This window comes from Synchiropus splendidus, chromosome 18 (genome assembly GCF_027744825.2).
Source record: "Synchiropus splendidus isolate RoL2022-P1 chromosome 18, RoL_Sspl_1.0, whole genome shotgun sequence".
Classification (NCBI taxonomy): domain Eukaryota; kingdom Metazoa; phylum Chordata; class Actinopteri; order Syngnathiformes; family Callionymidae; genus Synchiropus; species Synchiropus splendidus.
In genome coordinates this window covers 470,478-491,344 of record NC_071351.1, presented here as the reverse complement: position 1 = coordinate 491,344, position 20,867 = coordinate 470,478, and the positions used below count along the sequence as shown (strand labels likewise).

The 20,867-nt window shown below is 51.5% G+C and overlaps 1 protein-coding gene across 10 annotated transcripts in view; it reads left to right on the top strand.

Moving 5' to 3' along the window:
• The first annotated feature begins 684 nt into the window (after positions 1 to 684).
• scn8aa (sodium channel, voltage gated, type VIII, alpha subunit a) overlaps positions 685 to 20,867 on the top strand; it is a 28,669-nt gene continuing 8,486 nt past the window's right edge. For 2 of the 10 annotated variants that reach the window (XM_053850451.1, XM_053850444.1), the window contains exons 1-20: positions 685 to 951; positions 2,907 to 3,240; positions 5,227 to 5,345; positions 5,631 to 5,720; positions 6,402 to 6,530; positions 7,395 to 7,486; positions 9,205 to 9,426; positions 9,497 to 9,560; positions 9,648 to 9,789; positions 10,979 to 11,185; positions 11,253 to 11,534; positions 11,796 to 12,110; positions 13,044 to 13,179; positions 13,372 to 13,610; positions 14,317 to 14,490; positions 15,039 to 15,395; positions 15,828 to 16,301; positions 17,322 to 17,439; positions 17,568 to 17,722; positions 17,796 to 17,969. In XM_053850451.1, the coding sequence (XP_053706426.1) occupies positions 2,962 to 3,240; positions 5,227 to 5,345; positions 5,631 to 5,720; positions 6,402 to 6,530; positions 7,395 to 7,486; positions 9,205 to 9,426; positions 9,497 to 9,560; positions 9,648 to 9,789; positions 10,979 to 11,185; positions 11,253 to 11,534; positions 11,796 to 12,110; positions 13,044 to 13,179; positions 13,372 to 13,610; positions 14,317 to 14,490; positions 15,039 to 15,395; positions 15,828 to 16,301; positions 17,322 to 17,439; positions 17,568 to 17,722; positions 17,796 to 17,969 (3,768 nt within the window). In that variant the 5' untranslated portion in view covers positions 685 to 951; positions 2,907 to 2,961. Of the gene's footprint in view, positions 952 to 1,005; positions 1,363 to 2,568; positions 2,757 to 2,906; positions 3,241 to 5,226; positions 5,346 to 5,630; positions 5,721 to 6,401; positions 6,531 to 7,101; positions 7,194 to 7,394; positions 7,487 to 9,204; positions 9,427 to 9,496; positions 9,561 to 9,647; positions 9,790 to 10,978; positions 11,186 to 11,252; positions 11,535 to 11,795; positions 12,111 to 13,043; positions 13,180 to 13,371; positions 13,611 to 14,316; positions 14,491 to 15,038; positions 15,396 to 15,827; positions 16,302 to 17,321; positions 17,440 to 17,567; positions 17,723 to 17,795; positions 17,970 to 20,867 lie in introns of those variants that run through there. The other 8 variants (XM_053850446.1, XM_053850449.1, XM_053850450.1 and 5 more) reach the window with 8 other exon arrangements.

Below are 20,867 nucleotides of genomic sequence, written 5' to 3'. Positions count from 1 at the left end.
GCGCACAGTGCAAAGAGGTTGCCCGCTTTCTGCACAGTCCATTGCTTCTGAGCTCCAAACCTCATGTGGCCTTCAGAGTTGCCCAAGTACAGAGCACAGAGAGCTTCGTGGAATTGGGTTTCCACGGCCGAGCGGCTGCATCCAAGCCATACACACCAAGTGCCAAACAGCCAGCACTGAGACGCCGTTTCTGGAGTGATGGTTTGGAAGATGGGAGGAGGTCGGTACATTTCACACCGCATTGTGCCAAGTGTGGAATTTGATGGTGTGGCCTTGGTTTTTCAGGAGCTGGGCTTGGCCCCTTAGTTCCAGTCAGAGGAACTTTGCTCCAGGAAACCAAAACATTTTGGACAATTCCATGTTCCCACCCTTGTAGGTACAGTGTGGAGCGGGACCCTTCCTCTTCCAACATGACTGTGTGCGCTTAGTCCTGTGCCTCGCCAAATCCACCCGTCTGTTAGCAGCAGGGGGCGCACTGGTCCGTGCCGCCCCTCGAACCCGAGTCCCTCTGACGCGTGCGCGTGCTCATTCTTTCGCGATGACCTCACCTGCTCGCCCCGAGGAGCTGGGACCGCGACCCCCATACGATTCAACGTTACACAGTTCAGCACCGGACAGCGACCCTCGGGCGAGTCAAGTGACTCACCCGAACCGGGCTTTAACTCGTTCCAATCGAATGTTGGGGGTCAAGGCGCTTGTCCGCTGACGCTCTGCCCAGGCAGCCAGTGATTTGGCTGGATGACCATCGGACCAGGGCTGAGTCGGGACCGCGGGGGTCCTCGCGCCCGGGTGACCTTTGCTGTGACGTCAGTGCCTGCCTTCTGCTGAGAGTCATCAATTATGCAGGGGCTGAGGGGGAGACGAGCAACAACATGGCGACATTCGCAGTTTCTCCTCCATCACATCTGCTCAACCAGCGCGCTTCTCTGGACCTTCTGTGAGCCGGACCAGGTGAGGCCGGCTCCCTTTGTGCTCGCGCGCGCGTGTAGAGCGCGGCGTGTTTTTGCGGCAGTCGGAGGACTGGGATCCGCGCGTGAGTGTCGCAGAGTAGCTGGTTCCGCAGCGTCTCGCTCTGCTCGGAGGCGAAGGAGACTCTGCGTCGCGGCCGCTCCTCCTCTGCCGGACCGGATCCACCGTCCGCCCGCCCGAACCGTCGCGAGCTTTTTCAAGTCGTGAACGTCGCCGAACGACAAGGTGGACGGAACCGGCGCTCTGCGGTTTTTGGGTGCCGCCAGACAGCGCGACTGCGAAACGTCGTCTCGGCTCCATTTAAAGATGTCCGCCTGGTTCGAGACGGGCTTTTAAGGTTTGGATCTGGCTGGCTCGAACCATAGGACGTGCTCAGCAACGACGGGGATGGAAGTGAGTCGCTTTCAGTCGTCGACCGTTTCCTCTCGTGGGTGGTCTGAGGTCGGTACCGTCGGAACCGGTCGGGATTGATGGTCCTACTACGTGATGTTGACGATGGCCGTGTTTGCTTTGATGCTTTTGGGTCGGATGTTCTGACAGTTGCTATTGATTCGTGCCGTCATGGCTCCGCGGGTGTGGTGCTGATGCAGCACTGCCCGCTGCTGAGCCCAACCGATGCGCTCATGGACTCGGACCAAACGGCCAAGTCACGAGCAGAAACCAGGTTTAGACCGGACGCCTGTGTGTGATGGAGCGAATCTTGCTTCTGGAAGGTTCGGAGCCGCAGAAGCGGCCACTGCAGCATCTTCTCCGTCCTGCGCAACGGAGCCCATTTCTATTGGGGGGATACAGAACCAGAGCCCGATCCGGTCCCAGATTGGCTTCTGTCTGTTGATAAAAAACATTCCGTTCAAATGAAACCCGGAGATTTTAAAGAATCGATCTATTTCCATACGACAGAGCGAGCAGACGCGGGCCAGAACCGGGACCAGGGCGGTCATGTTGATGGTGTCTCTGCAGGCCTGGAGAAGGCCCTTGCGCGCGCGTGCGCGCGCGTGTGTTGGTTACTGCGAAGCAGCAGAAGGCTGCTGGCCGGGAGGTGCTGGTTCCATTTTGAGTCTCCGATGGGGGCCTGCTGATCAGAGACGGGACCACTCCTGACCCGGCTCACATGGAGCTGTGGACCACAGCCTTCCCAGGCGTGTCAGATGGTGTGACTGCGTGAGCAGGTCACAGTCCAGCTGAGCGTCGATTTCAGGGTCTACATGGAGCTCAGGGTCCGGGGCCTCCAACTGGACCCAGTGTTGGGGTGCGGGGTTTCCCCTGACCTCATTGAGGAGTTCATTCAATTTTCATTGCTACTTATTTGTTCACCTTTGTGTTAGTTTATACGCCTGTGTTGAGGCATCCCGTCATGCACTGCCCTTCTCTTTCTCTGTCAGAGTCATCCAATCCTATTGCCATGTCACCTGTGTTCACATCTGCAGTGTTTGGATGACAGGAGAAGCCTTTCATTGACTTAGTGGTCTTGCACCATAACAGAAGTGGGCGTTACAGTGCAAGCTCCATCCACTGAACTAGCAAAAGATGGCTGATGTGTCAGTGCCAAAGAGATTTCCACGCTGCTCCAGGGAATATTCACTTTTGCTGTGTGTTCCCCAGCCGCCTCACACTGGAGCAGAGGGCGTGTCCTGTTGGGGCCCCGCCCTGCTAAAGTTAATGGCTAGCAGCCCACAGGACGCTGTCCACATGAGGAGCAGGCTCTTTTGGGAAGAGATCAATACGTTGCCAGGATCTACATGAAGACCAGGTGTATGCCTTGGTGTATATGAAGTTCAGGTCTTCAGGTGAATGTCTTCATGAAGATCAGGGTCTGAGCGAGGGTCACCACTTGTTTTTGTCCCGGTCCGCATCAGAATCCACTTGAATCTCTCTGATGGAGGTTGTCGGCGTGAAGCTGAGATGGTGACTGTTGTTGTGTGTCTGGCTTTCTGCAGAGCTGCAACTGTGGATGGTAGAAACCTAAAGCTCACGTAGCTGCAGGATGAAAACATGGCTGCACCCCTTCTTGCACCGCCAGGACCTGATAGCTTCAAGAAGTTCACTGCTGAATCTTTGGCGGCCCTCGAGCAACGCATCAACGAGGAGAAGAACAAGAAGCCTCCCAAACAGGACAGCAGTTACCGCGACGACGATGACGAGAACAAGCCCAAGCCCAACAGTGACCTGGAGGCTGGCAAGAGTCTTCCCTACATCTACGGCGACATCCCTAAAGGAATGGTGGCGGTGCCACTGGAGGATCTGGACCCTTTCTACCTGAACTCCCAGAAAGTAAGTGTGCACACACGCACACTTCTATCCTTGTGAGGACCTCTCACCCTTAACTTAACCACGCAAAACATATGTTATTTTTGACGTTTCCATCCTCAAAACTCAGGCAAAATGTCCTTACAAAGCAAAAATGTCTACATCAGACCAGTGTCTTGTCAAGTGTGTTGTTCCACACGACAATATTCACACACACTATACAAACGTTGCCAGGCTTGAAGCTTCTGTTTCCTCCGTTGCCTGATGATGTCATGTGATGCTCAGTCATGTGATCAGAACCAGCAGCGTGGTTCTGCGACCCTGCCCTCTCATTGGTCACAGCCCAAGTCGTATCTATCTCGTGTGTAGGACTCAACTCCGGTCAGCTAGCTCTCTTAGCTTGCAGTGGTGATGGGAGAGAAAACTCCATGTGGCTCTGGCCTCAGTCTCCTCAGCAACTGATCCCTCTCTGGAGCAGGAGACTGGGCTCCTTTAAACACAGCACTCGTGATCCAATCTCAGAGTGACTTGATGACGACATGGTGACTTGATGACAGCAGCCTGACCTCCTCTGTGGTGAGGAGGCGGCCTCGCCCGCCCTGTCCATCCAATCATGGCGCCTCGGCAGGTGTGACGTCAGAGCAGACCTGACCTTGATGGTGGACCACTGTCGCCCGCCTGTGCTGATGGAAGGAACAGAGACATCCATCATTTTCATCTCTCCCACCGCTGGACCCGACGCCCGCACACACGTTTGTTTTTCTATCCTCATGGGGACGCTGTGAAGACCTCTCATTGCCATCACCCTTTCCCCAGCCTCTCACCCTCTTCCTAACCCTCATTGCTCATCTTCACCAGGACTAAACTGAGACCCAGTTATAATCACACAGCTATTTTCAAGTCTTCATGCTCAAATTGAGGCCCCACAAAGTCATGTGGTCCTGACAAAGATAGGGTTTTGTCAAGGATTGGACCCCACAATCTAAGATAAACAAGCCCGCACACACACACACACACACACACACACACACACACACACACACACACAGAAGACAGAGTTGGACAGATTATGTCAGTGATAACTGGATGAATCGGGTGTTTCTGGCTTTCATCTTCTGAACACCGATTTCCTCCCAGCGTCATACATGTGATCTGATCATATTGCCAGGTCTGCATATCATGGTCTCATGATGGTCCCTCTTAGACATGTTTGAAGCAGCGTATGTGTGTGTGTGTGTGTGTGTGTGTGTGTGTGTGTGTGTGTGTGTGTGTGTGTGTGTGTGTGTGTGTGTGTGTGTGTGTGTGTGTGTGTGTGTGTGTGTGTGTGTGTGTGTGTGTGTGTGTGTGTGTGTGTGTGTGTGTGTGTGCTGCTGGAGCTGGGCTGATGCTGCAGCTCTGTCTGTTGGCTGCAGAAGCTTCCTGCCCATCCCCCAGCCTCCCCCTCCTTCCTGCTGCTGCTACAGTCGCTGGCCGCCTCCCTCGCTCTCCATCTCTCTTGCTGTGGATTATGAAATTTTCAGGAGCTTTGCAGCGGTTGGGTCATGCATTAGCCAGAAGAGCCGTGGCGCCGTCACTGCATGAGGCAGGCGCCAGGCACAGGAGGTGCAGCGCCGGCTCCTGATGTGCTGGTGGTCTCCGCCTCAGCATCTTGAGCACTCAGCTAATTTGGGCTGGAGGTGCCTGTTGTCATGTGACAGGATGAGGCCAATGAACGGGGAGCCCCTCCCTCCGTCGCCTCTCTGCAGCATTAATGTAGTGAGGGAAACCTCTTTAGGAGCGGCGGATCACTGAGCAAATGCACAAAGTCTCATGAATGTTTCAGCGTCATGTTTTATTCAAACAATTAAGAGGTTTGCCACTGAAAGAAAGTTGCAGCCCTTAAAACCCTCATGGACCTGCAGAAGTGACGGCAGCAACGTAGATTCTGACACACACACACACACACACACACACAAGCACGTCTCTGTGAATTCAACTGACTGGTGTTGTCTCTGTCTTTTCTCTCCACAGACGTTTATAGTGCTAAATAGAGGGAAAACAATCTTCCGTTTCAGTGCCACACCTGCCTTGTACTTCATAAGTCCTTTTAATCCGGTTCGGCGAGTAGCTATTAAGATTTTGATACATTCATATCCTTTCAGTGTGTGTTGTCAGTGACCTCCAAAAACCTTCAGCAGCAGCAGCCTGGACCCGAGCCTGAAGCAAAGCCAGAATCCGACGTCTTGTCTCTTGAATGTGAACCACCCTGTAAACGCACATGAGATGGTCTCAGTAAGACCACAAAAAAAAAGGGTCAACAGTTTTGGACCTCCGACTGCTCAGCTCCAGCTGCTGCACTAGATAGAGAAGATGTTCTGGTGGTTGTTTTTGTGATGCTCGCCTGACCAGTCCTTCTGTTCCTTAACTCTGCCCACTCTTTTCAGCATGATCATTATGTGTACCATTTTGACCAACTGCATATTCATGACCTTTAGTGACCCCCCTGAGTGGTCCAAACAAGTAGAGTAAGTACAACTTTTTGTTTTCTTATCTGTGGTCTGTGAAGTAGAGCAGAGGTGGGCGGTTAGAGACCGTTGAGAGGGGCTGTCAAACCCAGAGAAAGGAGGGGATAAAGAGAAAATACAAAACACGCGATGACATCATGTGTGATTGTGAAATGACACTTTAAAAATCCACAGATCATGTTGGTTTATTGTGTTTTAGTTCATTTAATCCACATTCCATCTAAAGATTCTGGATGTGTCTCGTACGTTTCCAAATCTACTTTCAATTGTGATGTATTTTAAGGGGCAAGAAATCCTCCTAAAATAGCCAACGGAAAAGACAAACAACAGAGAAAAATAAGCTAGGTTTCAGTTGCATCATAATGAACAAAGCAACAGCCTCAGTTTTGTACTCTGACTCCAGGAGGGCCACATAAATGCAGTCAAAGGGCCCTATTTGGCCCCCGGGCCACACTTGCCGAGCTCTGAAGTAGATGAACCCGTTTGTCATGAATCTAACCCTGGAACCACTGACGCTAAACCTGGACCATGCTCTGAGGGTTTGCCATGTCGAGCCTGAAGCTTCGGTAGCCACAGTGCTTGACTTTACTTAAGTCACATGGATCTCCTGCTGCTGTGGATCTGAAGAGTTGCTCGGGTGAGGGGTGTGTGCTGACTCTGCTCTTCCCTCCTCCCCTCCAGATACACCTTCACTGGAATTTATACGTTTGAGTCCCTTGTCAAAATCACGGCGCGAGGATTCTGCATAGATGGCTTTACTTTCCTGCGAGATCCCTGGAACTGGCTGGACTTCATGGTCATCTCCATGGCGTACGTAGTCCTTCTTTCAAGATTGGTGGAGGTGATGTGAGCCGCGCCTGTTGAGGGAAGCTGGGCAGGAAATCCTTCATCCTCTTCTCTACTTCTTCTCCTAACTCTTCCATTGCTGAAGGTTTCACTCATGGCGCCACTGAAATGTGGATCCCACGCTCCTCATCCTCCGCTCGTCTTTCTCTTTCCTTTCGGATGTTTGTTGTCTGAAGCGCCAGATTGCAGTTGTGCTCATCTCAACCGACTTTACCCAATGAAACCTTGAAACTACTGGCGTCACAAACATGTGACGTGGCCACGACTTTATGTTCTGTTCTGTAAGATCACAAACTAGCGACAAAGTCACTGGAATGCTGGGGAGTCCACGCTGACCTTCAGAACTGAGACGTGCTCCTCCTGGTCAGTGACAAGTCTGAGAAAACATCACGGAGCGTATCCGACGTCGTGGAAGTCAAGCAGTCTCAGGTTTCATGGTGTAAAGTCAGTTGAGCCGGTGCATCATGGGGGGCGAGCTGTCTGTGATGACGTTGTGTGAATAACCAGCTTTTGTAACTCTGGTCTGATCCTGCAGGTATATAACAGAGTTTGTAAACCTAGGCAATGTCTCAGCTCTGCGCACGTTCAGAGTGTTGAGGGCTTTGAAAACTATATCTGTAATTCCAGGTAAGACAGTAGGGGGTGGGGGGAGCGGGCCGGGTCGGTGTTAGCTGTGTGTCCTTCTCTATTCCTTTACCTTCCACCCTTCTCCTGGTCAACAGGCTCTGTGAGTGGCGTCGTTTCCTCCTGGTTCGGTTGTGTTGTGCTCTTGCCGTGTGTGGTTTTGTCATCGTGTTTGTTCTGTGTGTGATCCTTCCCCTATTTCAGATATATAACAGAGTTTGTGGACCTGGGCAATGTATCTGCGCTGAGAACGTTCAGAGTTCTCCGAGCATTGAAAACTATCTCTGTCATTCCAGGTGAGACTCAGTTTAAACACTAAGGCTGATCCTCTCACCTTTTTCTTTCCTACTCACAATGACTCCGATTACGACTTTGATTTAAGCAACGGCGACTGAATTGGAGACGGCCATTTTTTGATTTGTTGTTTTTTTTTTCCTCTCCAAAATGATCAAAAATGGTACCAATACATTTTTGATAGGCTTTGCAGTCTCCTCCAGTTGGTGCTCTTCCTCCTGCCTCCGCCCTCTGTAGTCTCGACTCCACTCTTCTGGCTGTAAAAGCAAAGAAACGCCCGCTTTTTCTAGCCTCGCTCACCAGCCGTATGAAGTGAATTTCATCCTTCTTGTGAGCAAACTGCTGACCAAATTGGACAATCAAATTCAGTCTGAGTACTTCTGGACGTGCTGGTGGAAACAGCCGCGGCGATGATGATGATGATGATGATGAAGACTGCCAAGCCTAGTGTGTGACATATTTCTGCTGCATGATGCTTCTCAGTCACTTGCTTTGACGATGATATGGTAGCGAGAGCTTGGCTGACTAACGCCGCCCAAACTTTGATTTTGTTTTGTTTCTTTCTTCCTTTTCTGTTTGATTGATTTTCTGTTCTTCCTCTAAACGATGAGATCCTGGACATGTGGGACACAGCTGGGCTGGTCAGTTGACTGTGTGACCTTCCTGCTGGAGACTGGCCACAAATCAATGGGCAGGGATGTAGAACATGCTGATGCAAGCAGCAGGTCTGCGCCGCTCCCTGCTCCTCTTCCCAGAGGTTCAGACGAAGAGAGGTGGCGTGTTTCAAACCCAAGCCCGCCCTGCGCCAGAGATTTCTCAGCCCTTTACCCATATAAAGTTTCACCACTCACGCGTCTGCAACTTCCTCTCGGAATATTCTTTCTTATTTATGTGGGAAGCAGCTCCAGACTGACAAAGAAATCGAGGTCACATGAGGTTTGGGGGGGGGGGGGTCAGAAGTAGCGGTCACATCTGAAATGAGTTTCTCGGAAGGCGGCGTTTTCAGAGTCTTGTGCAGATGCAGTGGGTGGCGTTCACCTGGAGTGAGGCCTTGTGCTGCGAGGCAGGTTCTCGGGCAGTTGTGGTGGGGGTGGGGTGTGATCTCGGGGGCCGCCGGACCTGCCGGAGGCTAAAGCTTGAGACTGCAGGCTCGTGCTCTGAGTGGACAGGTGACCAAAGTGTCCACGGTTGTTCAGCCTTGGAGTTTAAATGACCTGCATGTGTTTTCCTGCCTGACCCCTCCCCTCCCTCCTCATGCCCCCCACCCTCCTTGTGCTGCAGTGCTCTCTAACTCTCTCACTTTTCCAGTCTTCCCACTCTCTGCGCCGCTTCATTCCCCCAAATTCTTTGTTCCGACCAAGAGCCGTCTGTTAGGCTGCGGCGGTCTCTCATTGGTGCTGATGCGGCACATAGGCGAGCGGGAAGAAGCTGGATGTTTGTTTTTTGTGACCAGTTCTCTGTGTTCTCTGTCACTTCTGTCGTCTATGAACTCCTGTTGCTTCCTATCAGATGTGTAGCCAGTATTTACTTCTGCACGTCTCTTCCTCTGAAAACTTCCAAGCTAACAACAGACAGATATATATATATATATATATATACGTAGCTCACTGACAAGATGATGCTACGACAGCGCCCTCTTCATCACCTGCTGGTCTGTGTGCTTGTGCGTGTGTGTGTGCGCGTGCGTGCGTGTATGTGTGCGCGCATGTTTCCCCGCCAGGCCTGAAGACCATTGTGGGAGCTCTGATCCAGTCAGTGAAGAAACTGTCCGACGTGATGATCCTCACCGTCTTCTGCCTGAGCGTCTTCGCCCTCATCGGCCTCCAGCTCTTCATGGGAAACCTGCGACACAAGTGTGTGTTCTGGCCCATCAACTTCAATGAGAGTTACCCGCCCAACAGCAGCAGGGTCTTCGACTGGGACGAGTACATCACCAACGAAAGTAGGTGCCGTGAAAGCGAGCCGACGCGCCTCTCTACTCATGATCAGGCTAACTCCTCCTGTTGGTGCAGCCAACTTCTACTTCCTGCCCGGCCAGCTGGACGCGCTGCTCTGCGGGAACAGCTCAGACTCCGGGTGAGTTCTCCTCCTGAGCACCTGCTGTACTTGAGGCCAGATCGGTGCTGGGCCCCTCTGAGTGTACTGGTTTGTGTCCAAACTCAGACGTTGCCCTGAAGGATACACATGCATGAAAGCCGGCAGGAACCCCAACTATGGCTACACCAGCTTCGACAGCTTCGGCTGGGCCTTCCTGGCTCTCTTCAGGCTCATGACACAGGACTTCTGGGAAAACCTCTACATGCTGGTAAAGACACTGACTTGTACTTTCAACTTGCAGGTCAGGGTTTGTGAGCGTCGCTGCAAACATGAGCGGAGCGCATGCATTACCTCAGTGTTCTTCACCCTCTCTCTGGCCACGGCGCCTTGGTTGACAGCACCACAGGAGCCTGGGCCAAAGCTCACTGGTGCTTCAAGTCCTGTAGAAACTCCCTGTTGACTGGTGAAACACTGCAGCTACTGACACTGGCTTGTTCTGTTGCCAGGCTGTTTGCACAAACACATGGCAGAAGATGTCTTTGTTTCCCATGTGTCCAGAAAGAGGCGGCAATATGGCTCAATAGATCATGCTTCATTGATGTGTTGACTGACTTGAAATCACTGTTTGGATGGGATCACTTCTCTTTTGCATGATGTGACTGTAGTTTCCAGACAAATCCTTGGCTTCTCTGCCTGAACTTGCTTCATAACAACAGTGATTCTTCCTCTCTTCACATGTATTTGGTGCTGCGTTTAGTTGTTCAGAGCCACCTTTTAAAGCCCAGAGAAGACGTTGACAGTCCATGAGCATCAATACAGTTGAGTGGAAGTCAGACAGGTCAGGTTAGCCGTTAGCTCTGTTAGCTCTGCGCTGCAGACAGTCTTTGGCCTGGTGGCGGCTCCCTCCCTCCCTGGTTCTGTGGTGAGAGAGTGTGGTCCAGTTAGAGGCGCATCAGCTTTAGAAACAGCTGGAAGTTGTTGAAGCATGTGAGCGGCTTCTTGGCTGTGAGTGTGTGGGAAGAGGAGCGCGGCGCACCACAGCAGCGCTGCTTTGACTGAGGGAGGGATCAACACACTGGAGCTCTACAGTAGAGTGGAGAGAAAGAATGGCAGCCAGTCCATGGGATCATCTCCTCAACACCTTCTCACTGTCATGACTTCATGGCATCATATCGCCGCCTCTGTCTCCGGACACATGAGGTGACACTGGGTCATTTTCCTGCCCCACACCTGACACTCTGTCACTGCGCACTGGTGTTCCGCCGCCCCCCCAGTTGAAAAACAATGCATGACGTGAGGTGACAAAGTGGGAACTCGACAATGTTCCTGCTGGTTGACCTGGCCTGAATTAGCTGGAGCAGCGTGTTCATGTTCTTCCTTTCAGAACAGGTGGGAATGTGCCAAAAGTCTGCAGAAACACATCTCTCTCTCTCTCTCTCTCTCTCTCCTCCTCACAGACCCTGCGCGCGGCAGGAAAGACCTACATGATCTTCTTTGTGTTGGTGATCTTTGTCGGCTCTTTCTACCTCGTAAACTTGATCCTGGCTGTGGTGGCTATGGCATACGAGGAGCAGAACCAGGCCACCATGGAGGAAGCCCAGCAGAAGGAGGAGGAGTTCAAGGCCATGCTAGAGCAGCTGAAGAAGCAGCAGGAGGAAGCCCAGGTCAGTGTGGCAGCCACGGGATCCCGCTCCTCTGTACACTCCCCGCCGACCCTCCTTTCCCCTGCAGACGGCTGCCATGGCGACCTCTGCGGGCACGGTGTCTGAGGACGCTGTAGAAGACGACGGAGGAGGTCGGCTGTCCTGCAGCTCCTCAGAGATGTCCAAGCTCAGCTCCAAGAGCGCCAAAGAAAGAAGGAACCGCAAAAAGAAGTGGCGACAGAAAGAGCAGGAGAAGGAGAAGGGGGACAGCGAGAAGTTTGTCAAGTCGGAGTCCGACGATGGGAGCAAGAGAAGCCGATTCCGTTTCCCGGACAACCGGCTGGGCCGAAAGTCCTCCATCATGAACCAGGTATGAGGCTGCGTCTGAAAGTGCTTCACACACTGCACTCTGATATTATTGCCGAGTCACAGCACACACACACACACACATCCGCCATGACACTTTCCTGTCCATCCCTGCAATTCGGCGACCTCGTGCGACCTTGTGAGTGTGTGTCAACGATCTCTCTATGCATTGACGTGGAGCGTCCGGCGGGAATAGGTCCAGAGACCCCAGTGACTGCTGTGATCAATGATCCTAAGGGAAGCTCTTCCGACTCCCTTTCCTCAGTCGCTGCTCAGCATCCCCGGCTCGCCCTTCCTCTCCCGCCACAACAGCAAGAGCAGCATCTTCAGCTTCAAGGGTCGAGGCAAAGACGTGGGCTCCGAGAACGAGTTTGCCGACGACGAGCACAGCACGGTGGAGGAGTGCGAGGAGCGGCGCGGCTCGCTCTTCAGCCCGTACCGGCGCAGCAGCTACAGCGGCTACCACGGCAAGAGGAACAGTACGGTGGATTGCAACGGCGTGGTGTCGCTGATCGGCCCCGGGCCCGGCGGACGCCTTCTGCCTGAGGTGAAAATAGATAAGGCAGCTACTGACGACAGTGTAAGGAAGTCACTGAGTAGAAGTATCTCTGACTGGCATGGACCCCTCCCCTCGCCCGACTCTTTCTCATTCTTGCAAGTTCGTATGTATCTCTTGGCACAGCGCTCGCGCCTGTTACCCCCGGCCCGCGCAGTGTATGCCCCTCCCCCTGCAGTCCCCCGACAGTCTGTCAAAGCCCTGTCTAGCTCAGTCGACGTGACGCTGTCTCGACTTCAGACAACATCTGGTAACACGCAAACGTTTGTAGCTGATGACGTAAGCCAGACATTCGTACAGCTGCACAAGACACATCAAATATCTCATGACCATTTCCTTTTCATTTCTGACTCGGTAGAAAACCGGATGGTTTATTTCTGCCTCACTGGATGTATGATTTACCCAGACACACACACACATAGAGGTGCTAATGTGGGGACTTTGATGAGATGATGGGGAGATGGTAGTCAGCATGTCAGACGGAGATCTCGATGCAGCAGAAGCAGCATGACATAGAGCAGTAGAAGATTGCTGATGATGAATGGGACTCCCTCTCCATGACTTGGAGCATGTTGGTGCATGAGGACTGGAGGAGTGGACTCACCATCGGGTTCACGCTCCTGACTCCATGGTTGCAATATAAGTGAGCAGTTGACACGAAAGCAGATCAAGTGTAATTTGACCTGAAGATTATATTGCAATGGTAGTGACCGTACTGCATGACCAGACTCCCAAAGACCCTTGACAAGAATCGCTACAAACCTCCAGGCTGCATGCACTGACGCTCGCGGACCTCCTCTCAGACCGGTCGCACAACAGAATGAAAGGATCCGGGAAATGTTTTTTTTTTGTTGCTGCCATGCTCTTGTGCACTTTCCTCTGCCGGCCCCTGGTGCTGACCCGGGATGCGGTTCATGTCCTCTCCACGGGTGCTTGATTCTTCCTCTCCCCTAACAGCCGACTACTGAGGTTGAGGTGAAGAAGAAGCTGTCGGGCTCCCTGATGGTGTCAGTGGACCAGCTCAATACCTCTTTTGGGCGGAAAGAGCGGGCCAACAGTGTCATGAGCGCCATTACCAACACTCTCGTGGAGGGTACTGACACTTTCACCTGCTCTTTCATTCTTCTGTAACTACTTTCCTTTGGACATGAGTTTCCTGCTTTTCTGCTTTGCTTATCCAGCAGTGTCAGATACATACAGTGCACAAGTCTTCTCTCTTTGCATGCCTGTTGTTGAGCTGCAGCAGTGCCTTGTGTTTGACCTCTGACCTGCCATATGTCCTCAGAACTGGAGGAGTCCCAGCGCAAGTGTCCACCGTGCTGGTATAAGTTTTCTAACACTTTCCTGATTTGGGAGTGCTCCCCCATGTGGCTGAGGATTAAGGAGATAGTCAACCTGATTGTGATGGACCCGTTTGTGGACCTGGCCATCACCATCTGTATCGTGCTCAACACTCTGTTCATGGCCATGGAGCACTACCCCATGACCCCCGACTTTGAGCACATGCTGTCTGTGGGTAACCTGGTGAGTGGACGTTCCTCTGTTCTCAGGAAAATGCTGCTGTCGGAGCACCCCGTACCTCTGCTAGTTTAGGGTGCTCTCTCCATGCCAAGTTCGGGCTGAAAGGAGCCCAAATGCCCTTCGCTTACTGTCACAAACCTGAGTGAGGGAATGACGGGAACAACATATTGGTTGTTTGTCATCTGAGGCATTGTAGCGAAGGCTTGCTCACTCGATATGTCGATGGCCACGCCTACAATGCCCTCTTGCTTGCAGAGCCGGGACTTGTTTTAGCTCATCATTTCTGGCCATTCATCCTGGCGTTTCTCTGAGCATGTGCGAGAGAGAATCGTGAGCCATGTCAGGCTCCGGACGTCCCACAGTGAGCCAGGTGATCCTCACGCCGTGGTACAGCTTTAGTCATGAGCTTTTCTACAGAGCTCTCAAGCTTGACTGGGTGTGTCGCGGTTGGATGACGGTGGCTGTATCGGCCACAGACGTCATTTGTCGTGGGATATAAAGATGTATAGATGCGAGTGGTGAATTAACCTGACCGCCGCGTGTCAGGAAGAGCAACACGGGCCAAAACAGGAAGTAGATGCTCTGAACAACATGACAATTCTTCTATTGCTGTTTTCTCACCACCCTGATGCCTGCAACTTGTATCATGGCAAGTTGTTGGTGGGCATCGTGACTTCAGGCCAGCTGACTGTTGGCTCTCTTCCTGCAGGTCTTCACGGGGATCTTTGCTGGAGAGATGCTCTTCAAACTGGTGGCCATGGATCCCTACTACTACTTCCAGGAGGCCTGGAACTGTTTCGACGGCTTCATTGTGACTCTGAGTTTAGTGGAACTGGCTCTGGCTGACGTGGAGGGTCTGTCGGTGCTGCGCTCCTTCCGACTGGTAAAAACCTTTGTGCTGATCCGCTGATCGTCGTGTCTCATTGCCATAACTGGTGTGTCAACCATTTTGAATTGAGTGAGGTGCGTAGTGAGACCCCAGGCAGCGGTGTGGTCGGGCGGGCTATGGCTTAGATGACCCGCGGGTGAACACTGGAACAGCAGAAGCTCAGCCAGGAGTGTGCAAAGCGTGAACAATGTCCCATCATTAGTGGCTGTAAAAGCCCTACTCGCAGCGTCATCACATGGCTTGCCGTTGAAAAAGGTGTTTCTGCCCGATAATTTTGCCGAATATGATCAAAATGAGTAGATTCTTAACCCCTTTGCAGCTGTAGCTTGGCCATTGCGTAATCTCAGTTATTCACATCTCGCGAGTTACGACACTCGCGGCAGGGAAGCGCGCAGTTATTGATGCTGCAGGTCAGTTCCTCACTTTACACAGTCGTTTACAAAACCAAGACATAGATTTCATTTATATATATATATATATAGAGAGAGAGAGAGAGAGGTATGTCTGTTTTACTGAGAGAATATTTGCACGTCCCTCTGCAGCTGCGAGTTTTCAAGCTAGCAAAGTCCTGGCCGACTCTCAACATGTTGATCAAGATCATCGGTAATTCTGTGGGAGCGCTGGGAAACCTGACCCTGGTCCTGGCCATCATCGTCTTCATCTTTGCTGTGGTGGGCATGCAACTGTTTGGGAAAAGCTACAAAGACTGTGTATGCAAGATCAACGCCGACTGCGAGCTGCCGCGCTGGCACATGAACGACTTCTTCCACTCCTTCCTCATCGTCTTCCGGGTCCTCTGTGGAGAGTGGATCGAGACCATGTGGGACTGCATGGAGGTGGCGGGTCAGGCCATGTGCCTCATCGTCTTCATGATGGTCATGGTCATCGGGAACCTGGTGGTAAGTCGTTTGTTTCTGTGTACAGCAAGACTTTGTTGAAAGCTGCTGCTGCTGCTGTTGTGAACCTCAGTTTCCCTTATGTCTTCTGTGGGACTGTGTACAATGCTTTAAGGTGTAATGCAGTCTCACTGCCAGATTTAACAGAGCCACATTAGGGGCATCATCAAAACTGGCAACACCAGCCATATTCTAACACTGTTAGAATAAAACGTTCTCCGTCATCCAAGCATTCTTTGAGAGAGAAACACGCGAAAACATTCAGACCAAATATGAACGACAAAAGCTTATCTCATCTCTAACAGAGACCTATTGTTGCAGTAATGCTCCACTGGATCTGTGACGGGGGGAGAGGTTTTACAGACAAAACCATGAATAGGTCTGATACAAGGTTGTTTGTCTAAAGTGACGGGCTGAATAGTCATGTCTCTGCAGGTGTTGAACCTGTTCCTTGCCTTGCTGCTGAGCTCATTCAGTGCAGACAACCTGGCGGCGACGGATGACGACGGCGAGCCGAACAACCTCCAGATCTCCGTCATGCGTATCAACAAAGGGATCGCCTGGATCAAAAGCAAGGTTCGGATCCTGGTCGCCAGTCTCCTGAGGAAGCCTCCAATGGAGGACGAGCAGAAGCCTCTGGACGACATGTACGACAAGAAGCTGAACTGCATCGCCAACCACACGGGGGTCGACATTAACCGCGACCTGGACTATGCCAAGAATGGCAACGGAACCACCAGTGGGATCGGCAGCAGTGTTGGGAAATACATGATCGACGAGGATCACATGTCATTCATCCACAATCCCAACTTGACCGTCTGCGTGCCCATCGCCGTGGGAGAGTCTGACTTCGAGAACCTGAACACCGAGGACTTCAGCAGCGAGTCTGACAACGAGAACAGCAAGGAGGTCAGTGTCTAAGCCAGTGGTATCAGTGGCATTTCACAGCTCGTCCTGACATGTCACCCATCCCCACGTTCAAACAAGATGTGACAGAGAAACAGAGGGGAACTTTATATCCCTTACTGAATTGGTGACAGCAAAAACGCCAGTTTGTTTTCATGAGAAGTAAATCTGCCACCAATCCAAGCTGTATGTCTTTTCATATGTCCGGCCGGAATGCATGACTTCAGTCATGACCGGATGTTTCTTTGGGGATTTTCCAGGAATAACATGGCGGAAACCGTGGCATTCAAGACCATCTCCATGAAGTGTGATCCGTTTGTTTCGATGTTTCCTCTTTGTTTAAACATGTTCACATGAGATTGCATCTTTATAAAGCAGAACTGGGACTTTAACAAAAATTCAATTCAATTCAATTCAATTGAACAGTGTGCTCTCCAGACAGCAGGGAAGCTTTGTCAGTGCAGGAGTTCCTGCTCCACTGATGCCACTGATGCAGCTGGGATGAGAACAACAACAACAAACATGGAGGAATCCTCCCTGAACCAAAGCAAACTAAAGCATCTGTTTGCTTTGGTTCAGGGAGGTTTTTCACTGCACAAGGTCCAGGGTTTCCACCACTCTGGATGGACTTCAAATATGACCAAGACATGAAAAGAGCTTGAGTTGAACTCAGGTGATGTCAAGACTTGAATACAGCCACCATGGTGGTTTCTTGTCAAACTGATGCAGGAGAGACAATATTGTCTTGTTTAAATGGACGTGTGGCTCCATCATTGGATTCAGTCATAGACCACATTCATTCACATGGAAGAACGTGGCTCCTTCTGGCCTATATTCTTGCACCATTACACATTCATCACAAATTCTCTAAATCACTCAATTTTTTTTTAGCAAATCTGTACACTCATTTGCTAAGTTGCAGTTTGGAATCCGAAAGTCTCAAATGAGATGACTGGTAATCCAAACTATGTTCTGTTCCGTGTCTTGACAACGAGATGTGTTGAGAGAGTGTTGTCTCTGCAGCTGGACGACACCAGCTCTTCAGAGGGCAGCACGATCGACATCAAGCCAGATGTGGAGGAGGTGGTGGTGGTGGAGACAGTGGAGGAGTACATGGAACCAGACCCCTGCTGGACTGATGGTGAGACCAGATCTCCCGCTGCCCCCAGAACTGGGTTGATTTCTCTGCAGTGTGGTGGCAGCTGCTACTGCAGAGGCTAAGGCTCTGCTTGTTGAGCGAGGCTTGACAGCTCTGACTCCTGTTCCTAGCGTGTGTGGCCAAGTACAAGTGCTGTGACGTGGACATCACCATGGGCTGGGGCAAGAGCTGGTGGTTCCTGAGGAAAACTTGCTATCTGATTGTTGAGCACAACTGGTTTGAGACCCTCATCATTTTCATGATCCTCCTGAGCAGCGGAGCACTGGTGAGGAGCCCCAGCTCACGGGATCTGTCGACTGCCGATGCAGTGCTGTTGACTGTTGTATTGTCGTCTTCAGGCTTTTGAGGACGTCTACATCGAGCAGAGGAAGACGATCCGTGTGATTCTAGAATATGCCGACAGAGTTTTCACCTACATCTTCATCCTGGAGATGTTGCTGAAGTGGGTGGCCTACGGATTTGTCAAGTACTTCACCAACGCCTGGTGTTGGCTGGACTTCTTCATTGTGGATGTAAGTGTGGTTCGAGCAAACTAGCAAAGTACAGAACCACATCCTGCTGCTGCGACAAGGCAGCGGTGGAAGACGCATGTCCAACCGCCTTTTAGTGAGGATGAAGCTGAGAGATGGCGTCTTCCTCCGACCCTGGTTGTGGTCAGCAGGATGTGAAATAGATCGATGATTTGCCTTCAACTCGGCTGTTGGGACGATGATTTAGCAGGTATGCCGAGTCACCTGGTGATATTCCGACTGGTCACTCTGAGCTGCTGGAATATGCAGAACGGTCCCTTTGACAAGTTAGTTTTTCTTCGGCCTTTATACCAGTCAGATAAGCATTGCGCTGGTTTCAGTCAGGGAGGAAATCTGAAGCTTAAATTCAGTTTCATCTTCAAGTTTCCGACAAGCATCGACGTATCCGTGTCAAATTCCAGTCACGCTCAGAGCTATGAATCGTTCTGAACTTGTGCCTCTGTGAATCTGTCTCTGTCTCTGACCTTTGTCCTTTCTCTTCGTACTTCTCTGCTCCTCGTCAAGTGTGAAGGCTCGGCTCAGGGAACGTCTCACTGCAACGTAGACTCGCAGACGTTCGTTCATTCATTTGGCTTCGAAAGAGTTCAGCAGCTTGTGAACCAGCAAAGATGCAGACAGACGTTCCCTGGAGTTCCTTCATCTTGAGCTAACTGCCTCTCCACAGTGTCAAGCGCCTCTGACCGACCCTGTGAACGGACTCCAGTCTGTGGCCGGAGTTCAGTGTGTTCCCCCCTGTGACCCCCCCCTCCCCCCGGATGACCCTATAGAAGATCGGCATTTTCTTACACGTGCCAGTCAGACAATCTGACCACAGCATGCCATGTTGTGAGTGGAGGTCAGAGCAGAGCGTACAGGATGTTCCATTCCCGAGCAGCTTGCCAAAAGGCAGCTGAGGAACCCGTCCTCATGACACACTGCAGCTGGTTCAGCTCTTTGATCTGCACTAAGAATGATCATCGAGAAAGAAGCCTTTAGTCCACAGCTGGAGTGAGTGAGTGAGTGAGTTAGATCTGAGAAGGATAAGTGACCGAACAGCGCCAGGGTATCTCCTGCACCTGTGTTGAAGAAGCTTCCTGGTGGCAGATTTGGCAGAGAATTCATCCTCTGTGGGCTCTTCTGTCACATGACATCAGGGCTGAGCCTCCACCCCGACCCCCCCCCCCCCCGCCCCCCGTCCCTCACCCCCTAACAATGTCAGGACTGTGGTGATGTTGTGCTGAGATGTAATGATGGTGGTAGCAGGCGTCCGCGGTAAGTATGGTCGACCCCTTTTTACGGTCATCCTGTGGTCTTTCCACTGACCTGGCATCAGTGAGGAGGTTGTGAGGGGCACCATCATTCAAAGGCCTGCATCTTGTGATTCCGTTCAGTTCTCCTCTGTTCATGTATCGTTTCCCTTTGTTCATCGTAGACTCTCCATCGCTTTGTTTTTTCCATCGGACGAGATTCTAAAAGCATAGGAGTAAGCCAGGGCCGTGAGCTTGTCAATGCAGTCGCTTCTCATTCGCCTTTTCATTCCAGATTATTTTGATCATTTTCTTTGTTTTTGGTTGCTTTTTTCTGTCGCCATCCTCGGATCACAGCTCCAGATGTCAGTGGTCCTGCAGAAGTTTCATTGTGGGAAGGTCTGGCTCAGAGATCAAGCCTACACAGCCTGCCCAGCGGGGGCAGCAGCCAGCACCCCACAGAGGGGCACACCAAAGGGTCAGGCTGAAGGTGACATATCTCCCCAAAACTGTAGATTAGACGAAGGCAAAATCTTTATCTTCATGCCAGAACTGTTGGCAGTGATGGTGGCATCTCTACGGGCTTCGCTATTCACCATCGTTCACTATTGATCCGCCCCAATGCCCATGACTTGTTTCGTCTTGGAACACCTCTAATCCCTGCTTCCGCCTGCGAGGCTGAAGCGAAATGGTGTCTCGTGAATGGCATGTGGCCAGATAAAGATTTTGCCTCCGACAATCCTGGAGTGGCCCTGGTAAGCGTTGAAGCCACTACTCGTGTCGCCATCCCTCCTCTGAGAGAAACTGGTGCTTCCTCCATCATCCTGGCTCCTGGCTCCCTCTTCACTCAACACGTCCTTCAAGCACACCCATCTTCCCATTTGTGTCTGGAGGTGACGTCATTCCTGCACTTCCTGAAGAAGCATTAGCGCATCTTATTGACCGCACAGCCGCAACCATCCATTTCCTCTTCGCTTCACGCGCCCGCAGAAGGTTGACGTGGTGCACTCTGTAGTCGGACAGGGGCTTGGGAACCTTGTGTTGCCAGAAGAAACCATTCAACTTGGAAGCACCAGTTTCTTTGAGGATCTCTTTCTGACATGGGCTGTTTTGTGATACCCAAATGTTCTGTGTGTTCTTCTGTCCTCTAAGTGCCACCCAGTTCAAAGAACTATGTATCCCATCAACCCCGTGTGTGTGTGTGTGTGATGGTCATGTGACTGTGACTTTCCATAAAGTGTTCGACGTCATGTTTGAAAAGGACAATGTGAATTGACACTCTTGTACATGTTGACCTGTATTCTTTCTCTTAGGTCCCCTTAGTTTGTCTGTCTTAAATTGTTTGGGATTTATTGCCTGAGCCCGACAGCCACACGGAGAGACAATGTTAGAGGGGCAAGGGTAAGGCTCTCAAGTCTGTTGGGTTTTTGTCCACTTCTGCAGAGTAACCTCTCTCTCTCCCCCCCCACCTCCGCTCCTTGACCTCAGCCAGCCCCTCTTGCTTGTGTGTTTGAAGACCACCTCGGAAATGTTTCTGTCTATTGACCCTCGATCTCAGCCTTATGTCTCTATCTCCTCTCTCTCAACCACACATTTCTCTGCAGGTTCAAAGGACTTTTCACCTCTCTTCAAGCGCCCCCCAAAATAACCCCCT